Source organism: Oncorhynchus keta, chromosome 12, assembly GCF_023373465.1.
Source record: "Oncorhynchus keta strain PuntledgeMale-10-30-2019 chromosome 12, Oket_V2, whole genome shotgun sequence".
Lineage (NCBI taxonomy): Eukaryota > Metazoa > Chordata > Actinopteri > Salmoniformes > Salmonidae > Oncorhynchus > Oncorhynchus keta.
This window is the reverse complement of record NC_068432.1, coordinates 45,469,497-45,478,435: the sequence shown is the minus strand read 5'-3', so window position 1 is coordinate 45,478,435 and position 8,939 is coordinate 45,469,497. Positions and strand designations below refer to the sequence as shown.

The window sequence follows — 8,939 nt, the reverse complement described above, 5'->3', positions numbered from 1 at the left end:
ACCTGCAGAGCGAAGTGCGAATGCGACCGCTCGCTCCAACCCGGAACCGGGCTGGTCACCTTCCTGACCATGGCCCTTCTCCTCCGATTACTCAGTTTGGCCGGGCAGCCAGCTCTAAAAAGAGTCTTGGTGTTTTGTAACTTCTTCCATTTAAGAATGATGGAGGCCACGGTGTTCCTGGGGACCTTCAATGCTGAATAATTGTTTTGGTGTCCTTCCCCAGATCTGTGCCTCGACACAATCCTGTCTCAGAGCTCTATGGGCAATTCCTTCGACCCCATGGCTTGGTTTTGCTCTTACATGCACTGTCAACTGTGGGACCTTATATAGACAGGTGTGTGTCTTTCCAAATCATGTCCAATCAATTGAATGCTCCACAGGTGGACTCCAATCAAGTTGTAAAAACAACTCAAGGATGATCAATGGAAACAGGATGTGCCTGAGCTCCAAAGGGTCTGAATACTTTCCAAAGGCACTGTATATATATATTTTTTAAAGCACTAATCACTCAGCACTACCCAGCACAGACCCAATCTTTGCACTTGAGGTGAGAGAACATTTTAATTTTGATCAACGGAGCCTCCTTCCAAACTAATGTCAGATGTTATTTAATACCATGGTAGAACAGATACGTTTGGGACAACAGAACGAAGAAACTGGTATCTGAGGTAAGACACACCAAGATCCTCAGGGTGGAGCCACTGAGAGAGGAATAGGAAGAGGGAGCCCCAACTCGGCAGAGTTTCATTGTTTTGCCCACCAAGCAAGGAGTTTTTTTATGGAGGTCAATGAGAGAGTGTCGAATTTGGTACCCCTAAAATGTATTATTGTTACTAGTGTACTGATATAGTAGGACACGTGACATCCCGGCAAATTGTAAGTAAAACAAAAACTTCATATTCATGTTGTCTCGAGATGGCTATGTCACGAATCCCACCGAAGATGGTGCCTCTTCCTGGTGCCTCTTCCGAACTACAAGCTGCCACCGATCCCCTTTTCTGTTTCATTTAGTTTTGTCTGATTAGTTGCACCTGTTTCTTGTTTAGGTTTTGGGTTTTGGGTTATTTAAACCCGGTAGGCCCGCCGGCTTTTGTGCGGGCTTGTTTTCTGTTATTTGATGTGTGTGATTTCTGTGGAAGTGTTTTTGTTCTCGAACCGTTTCGTCCTGTTGTTTTGGACTGGGTCTTATTACGCCCATGTGTGTGGCGTTGACTACCCTGCGCCTGACTCATCCACCCACTACTTCTAGAAGTACATGACAGGCTATGCATATTCATGGCATAAGGCTAGTAGCATAGCATCACTCTACATTGATTACAGGCGGTTGACGTCAACAACCTTCATCGAATATTTCAAAAAGGATCACAATAATGAGATGTATCGACCAATCCAAAGAAAGGATAGGCGAAAGCTACACAGCGCGCCTTGCCGCTTTGTGGACAACAACTCCCATTGGTAGGACGGAGAAACATGTATATCCATCAGTATATCCATCGTCTTTGACTAAACCAATCCCTGATTAGAGGGGAAGGGGGGAGCTGTGCAATTGGTTTTAAGGGTCCAGAATTGATTTTGCGAGGTATAGACTGTCACAAATAGCATACAATCATTATCATGGCACATGTTTTACAATGTATTAGTGAGCATATCTTATTATGTGAATTAGAAAAAAAGACCAGAGTTGATGACTCGGTTTCAATTTGATGACCGAGATATTTCTTTAAGCAGGAATCATCGTCAGCATTTCCCATCAGCACCACCCGTCTTTCCTGTCTTTAGACAATGTTTATTTTCTAGGAAATTGTGCAATGGATTGACTCAATCCATTCTTACTGTAGAGTTGCCATATGACTGAGACAGAAAGTGAAACTGCGTTGTCACAAGGTCTAAGTCATCAAATGGTTCGACTCACAAAGAGTATCAAACAGTATCAAATACCTGGAGTACAGTAAACAACTGTGTTAATATAAAATGTGGCTGGAATCACTCATTTGCCTTCTGGGGTTTCATGGGAAGCATGGAAGGGAACTGTTTTTTCAATAAAATCCCCCAAAGTTGGACATCTCTGTATAAACATGTTATTATCTCTGTATTACACTTAGTAACTGTACAAGATATACAGTAAATAAATGCAATGACGAACCATGACCATAGCACCTAGGCCTTCAGAGGGACCAAAAATCTTCCAATAAGTTGTATGAAACGTAAAAATCTAGTAAATAACACAAAACAGAGCATCACTTAAAGCTACAATATGTAACTTTTGGACGACCAGACCAAATTAACATCTATCTTTCTAATGGAAAGTAAGTCTAAGAAGCTGTAGATCTGTTCTATATGAGCTATTTCTATGCTTCCCCATTCTGAAGTTCTGTTTTTGTGTCTTTTACTTTCGGTTTTGTACACCAGCTTCTCACAGCTGAAAATACAATATTTTTGGTTCTGGAAAATATATTTCACAACTGTTTAGATTGTACAATGATTATCTACACAATGAACGCTTGTTTTGTCACAAACTGAAATTAGGCGAACAATTAGTATTTTTGCAACCAGGAAATGGCAGAGCGATTTCTGCACAGTGCATCTTTAATGCACCTGACATAATAACTTCTGTAGATTGACCATTCTAGTTCTAAGTGAAGGAGAAGCAATGCTTTTTGATGACATTATGAGAAGGCCTAGACAAAGATGTTTTATTACTAACCCAAGATTGACCACAGCCTGTCTTTCCAATGGGAGCAAATTAATCATAGTGGGCAGAACAAGCAAGGAGGTGGGCAGTGCCAAGAGCGAGCTAGTGAGATCCTATTTACATATTTCCATTAGGGAACACCTACTCTGTGAAGTGCTCAATTCACCCTTGCACTCCTAAATGCCTTTTTTTTTTTTAATAATTGGCAAAAGTTCAAGTCTATAAAATGAAATCCACTCTGTTTTTTACAGATTATAGTTTTGGTAACAGAAAACTGTATGGAGATCAAATGTTTAATCAATGAGAAAATTAGCAATGTTGGCCAAAATCCATCTCGCTCCATCTTCTCCGGCAACTGGGCTTCCTCTCATTAACATAATTGGTTGTGAGTGGAAATGCCAACCGGCGTAACTTTTAGATAACAGAAAATGTAGCATGATTAAACTTTTCGTTGACAATGTGTGTGCATGAGTCTTTTGTGTTCTCAGTCTTCTCCTGGCAGTTTACAGTCTCAGTGAGGAGTCTCTTTCTCTGTTGCCTCCTGGTACAGGTCACTGACAGTCACAAACAGTCTATCACCAGGATCAGTTGGAGCTGCCAAAAGGGGTCCAGGCAGGTCAGAGGTCACGTCTCTGTTGAGCCCAGGAGGGTGTTAGATCTTGAGGGTCCTGAGCCTCCCTGTGAACAGAACATAAATGCAGGTTATAGTTTACAGTCCGAATGTTGCATGAGATGTTCTGCTGAACCTATTCATGTTATTGCTTAGAAAGTAGTAATGCCATTTTGTAACACTTTTAGTGTCTAAGGTTGGGACTTTCCTCTTTCTCGCTCTTTGGTTTTTAACACGCTGACTTCTCAAAATGCTATTGCAGTAATACTGTAAGTACAAACAATAGGACGCTCCTGAGAGAAAGAATGGCTCATAATGGTAACCATGTATTTGATACCATACTATTCCATTCCAGCCATTACCACACGTGTTAGTGTTACCCTGCCATGACCCTTACCTTAACCGTTTTTTAAATTCCAACTTAAATGTGGTGTGGTCAGAGTTGGGACGTCCCAAGGATCCCCTTTTGACAGTTCCTTACCACAATCCCATCCTCCCCAATTAAGGTGCCACTAACCTCCTGTGTTGTAAACTTGATCGAGACTGATAGGGGACTTTTCTAAAAAAAAAACAAGGAATGACTAGCTCTATATCAGCCTGCCGGGACTTGTAAAGTAGGCCTTAATACTCATCTCTATCGGCTACCCTTCCTATTAGAATTTGATGGTTGCTTTCATGATATGGTTAGATATATTTGTTTTGTTTAAAAAATATATTTTTTCAATTTTATTTTATGCACTTTGAAATGTTTCTTTTTGAAATAAAAAGTACTTTACCATTGTAATAAATGATTATTGTTATTTATATTAGTAGTAGTAAACCACCCACATGATTTACCACATGTGAACACAAAAACAAACTGTGGGGGTGGTTCCACATGTGGCAGTTCAGATAGGTTTAGAAAGCACACACTCATGTTCTCACATGCTAAGTCATTGTCACAAGATTCAGATTTTTTTTCTTCCAGTCTCACACTAACTGTACACGATAATTCTGGCTTCAACATCAGTTACACCTTTAGAGGTTAAAGTACATACTTCCTCTCTAGGCTGTCTATCTCAGGCAACATGAAACAGTGGAAACTCCTTGTAACAAACTTGAGATGAAAATGTGTGCAAATCAATTAAGAACTGAAGAAAAGTGAAGTGTATGTTACCTTTCTGTCTGCGATACCCGAAGATGGTAGCTGCAATGATCATAGCCACCGTCAATGTCGTGCCCAATACAATAGAAAGGGTGTTAGGTTTACTCTCAATCACAGGTATTTCATCTATGGGTACAAAAGATAGGGAGAGTGAAACAATTTTATTTTTCATCATAAACTGTATATAATACTGCCTATGTTCTTAGTTAAAATTTCTAAACATAAAAAAAACATTTAGGAAAGAGAACAATATTACACCAGATAAAGGGTTTTCAGAGAATTTCCAGAAATTGGTCAAACTAAAAACAGCGAGGGCCTCCCGGATGGCGCAGTGGTTAAGGGCGCTGTACTGCAGCGCTAGCTGTGCCACCAGAGACTCTGGGTTCGCGCCCAGGCTCTGTGGTAACCAGCTGCGACCGGGAGGTCCGTGGGGCAACGCACAATTGGCCTAGCATCCCCCGGGTTTGGGAGGGTTTGGCCGGTAGGGATGTTCTTGTCTCATTGCGCACCAGTGACTCCTGTGGCGGGCCGGGCGCAGTGCGTGCTAACCAAGGTTGCCAGGTGCACGGTGTTTCCTCCGACACATTGGTGCGGCTGGCTTCCGGGTTGGAAGCGCGCTGTGTTGGATGCGCGCATGACTTTCAACCTTCGTCTCTCCCGAGCCCGTACAGGAGTTGTAGCGATGAGACAAGATAGTAGCTATCAAAACAATTGGATACCATGAAATTGGGGAGAAAACGAAGTAAAAATAAAATAAAAACCACAAAAAAAAAACTAAAAACAGCGCCACTACCAAGCAATGATGATTGGTAGATGTTCTGACAAAAATGAGGTCTTCATGAAAAGATATATACACTATCTGCTAATCATCTTCAAAGCCCATGTTTTTTTCCCCACATTGACTTATGACGCCTACAATGTGATTCATTGGTAAACATCACCCCGACACCTACGCTTTACAGCACTATGCTCATTCAGGAAAGCACCCGCGTTAAAGCACCTTATCAACAACACATCTACGTACTCTAACCCCCACTTTCCATTCAGAGGTTAAATTGACCTTGTTGTGCTTTCCCTATAATGTCACACTATAATGTCACAAGGTATTGCTTATACATGTTTTATGAGTTATGTATGAGTTATAAATGAGTTATGTATGAGTTATAAATGTGGTATGTATGAGTTATAAATGAGTTATGTATGAGTTATAAATGTGGTATGTATGAGTTATGTATGTGGTATGTATGAGTTATGTATGAGTTATAAATGAGTTATGTATGAGTTATGTATGAGTTATGAATGAGTTATAAATGTGGTATGTATGAGTTATGTATGAGTTATAAATGAGTTATGTATGAGTTATGTATGAGTTATGTATGAGTTATGTATGAGTTATAAATGAGTTATAAATGTGGTATGTATGAGTTATAAATGAGTTATGTATGAGTTATGTATGTGGTATGTATGAGTTATAAATGTGTTATGTATGAGCTATGTATGTGGTATGTATGAGTTATGAATGTGTTATGAAGTCCTTATGTAGATGCCCTTCAAATAGTGTAACCAAACAGGTAAATTCACCTACTTCATACCTGGGATGTCAAACCTGGCTGATGGACCCTTTGTAGCTTCACCTTTCTCCACCAAGGCACATGTATAGTTGTTTTTCTCAGAGTATTTGACTGTTATCTTGCTGGTGACATGGAAAAGCTGGTCTGGAGTTTTCACAACGGTGTCGTTGGATTTGATGTTCCTGAGACTCTTGTCTCTCCAGTTGATTGTGGCAAGAGGATAGCCCTCAGACTCACAGGCCAGCTCCACCTCATCTCCCCCACGTCTCTGCATGCTTTTAATGATAGTCTTATAGGTAGCTAAAGGACACATGAAAGTAGAATGATAAAACATTCAACTCTATTCCAATGCAGTGCTTATAATGTGTAACAACATGCGAATACAGTGTAATTAAAGTGTTGTATAAGAAAAACAAAGAAAATGTTACCACATCTTTTTCAGACAAGTTCATTACCTAATATTGATTTGACTGCTTATAAAAACTACAGTACTGTGCTATTGCAATGAAATAGCTTTTAACTCACCTTTGACAGTCAAAGTGGTCTGTTTATAATCAGCTCCCCCCAATTCCACAAGACATCGGTACACCCCAGAGTCGTTGATCCTCAGACTGGACACATGTAGCTTGGCCCAGCCATTGGTCAGCTCCTCCGACACCAACCGTGCCCTGCCGCGGTACTGAAGATTCTGAGAAGTGAGGTCCTCCTGTCCGTTATCCATCCTGTACACCTCTACATCTGGAAGAGGCTGGACCCGTTGCCATACCACTGACAGGTTGGGGTCCCAGCCCCCAGGTTGGAACCTGCAGCCCATGGTGACATCACCGTGGAACTCTGTCACGTGTGAGAGACTGTCCACCTCCACTGTGAACAAGGCTGGGGGGGTCAGAGTTAGATTAGCAACATTGACATTATCATCCATATTGACATCAGATATCCAACAGTCAGTCAGAAGTCACAATAACCAGTCTAAAGTGTGCTCTAAACAACGGACAAAAAATATGAATGTGGCTTTGAGTCTATTGTGTTATCGTGAATGTACTTTCAAAAGTCAATGACATACCTGCAAGAGTTGGCCATAAGACTACATGTAAAACCAAAAGAAAAGCCTGCTCCATTTGACCTAGAGAAGGAATGACATGTTTGAATTTTGGCAAACAATAGCTTTTGCAAGTGGAGTCCTGAGTTAAATAAAAAAATGAGTCAGTCCTTTGAAATATAACAGAAATTGGCACACTAGAATTACTGTATAAGTCTGGTCTGAACTGGTTATCGGGTGCTTCAGCAACTGATGCAATGGAGAAAGGGCATGAAAGAATATGTATTCATTTGTTGCTGTGTAGTGTAACTTTATCTCCTGATTAGACCAGACTGGTATGAGTCAGCAGCATTGGCAGAAATAGAGCATATTACTTTCCTATAGGGCAGCTGGTAGCCTAGCGGTTAAGAGCATTGGGCCAGTAACTGAAAGGTTGCTAGTTCGAATCCCCGAGGCCGACTAGAGGAAAAATCTGTTAATGTGCCCTTGAACAAGGCTCTTAACTCTAATTGCTCTGGATAAGAGCGTCTGGTTAATGACAAAAATATATATTTAAATAATATCACTACTGATCATGGGTACCATCCTGCATCACGTACAGGCTATCTCTTGTTAAGAACAGTTGAATAAATGGAGTTAATAACACCAGGTTCAGTGCAGCTCTGATTTCATAGATTACACTTTCAATCAATAAGAATAATACATCTAAATCATGGAAATCGATCACCCTTCTGAGGGTTTCATCACAGCAGCATAGTAAACCATGGTAAATGCATTTGTGTATAACAGAGGGTATGCTGAAACATAACAAGAGCTTTTCTGCTACAGTGAATAGGTTATTATGGGACATTCATTGAGTTATTTAACCCAAATGGTGGATTGGGGAAAGCCTTTCTCAGCAAAAGTCAACTCAAAATGTCCTGTCAGAGACAAATATATTATTTGTTAAAAATATAAATAAATCCTTAAAGTAAACATAACTGTATTGGTCTCCACAATATATCATCAAGTTTAAGTTTCTGATAAGCAAATAAAAGCTTTAAAATAATAGAAATGTAATTAAAACAAAGCCATAAAACATTGGCACATAAACTAAAGGAAGTTAATCACTAAATGCAGTGTTCTATTACCTTTGCTGAAGTCTTGCTTGTTGTTTCAGAGTTCCTCTCACATCACATCAGTCATATATTCTGTTTTTTAAGAGTGCAACTTCCTCTCGATCTTCTCCCTCTACTGTTATTCTCGACATCCTCCCGTCAAAAGCCGAGCAGTTTCCTGATAGTGACTGTGCATACGAGATGCGATCATTTACTTATCTGGGAACAAAGTGGTGAATAACCTAGTATAACAACATTAGCCATTTATCACTATAAATTATCACTATTAACATAAACACTATTATAATTTAGTGCCAGGAGAATTCATGATTAAAAAAAGGAGATTGGGATTGAGTACGATCGTAGAATCTGGATAAATTATATCTGTCTCTACAGATCTCTTAATTTTTATTGTTGATTTTTGTCGTAAATAGTCCTGGCCATAATGATAACGTTCATCAGAGTCATTTATTGTTACAATCCTCCTTTCATCTTGCACAATAATTGTAGGGTTTTTGTAATATCGAATGTAGGCTAAAGGAGGAAATCATCGAATCCCTCCCAAAATTACACACTTTTTACTGTCAGGGTATAAAAAGTTATTTAACCCCTTATCTACTCAACAAGGAAGGACTTGGAAGTTACGGCAAAGGGGTAAGCCTGGCAGTCTATTATGATAGTCTCGGGCAATGAGCCAAAATACCCACTACGGCAAAGGAACACCCCAGCCCATACTACTTCCTTGTTCATTTCCATACGTTATTTATTAAAGGCCCAGTGCAGTCA

General features: G+C 40.0%; 1 protein-coding gene across 1 annotated transcript; it reads right to left on the bottom strand.

The window, feature by feature from the left end:
- Positions 1 to 2,966: 2,966 nt before the first annotated feature.
- Positions 2,967 to 8,696, bottom strand: LOC118391559 (programmed cell death 1 ligand 1-like). The gene is made up of 6 exons (XM_035783056.2): positions 8,187 to 8,696; positions 7,081 to 7,140; positions 6,543 to 6,893; positions 6,039 to 6,317; positions 4,459 to 4,572; positions 2,967 to 3,370 (listed from the first exon to the last, which is right to left on the bottom strand). The coding sequence occupies exons 2-6, from the start codon at positions 7,133 to 7,135 to the stop codon at positions 3,345 to 3,347; spliced, it is 825 nt and encodes a 274-aa protein (XP_035638949.1). The 5' UTR covers positions 7,136 to 7,140; positions 8,187 to 8,696; the 3' UTR covers positions 2,967 to 3,344.
- Between the last annotated feature and the right edge of the window lie 243 nt (positions 8,697 to 8,939).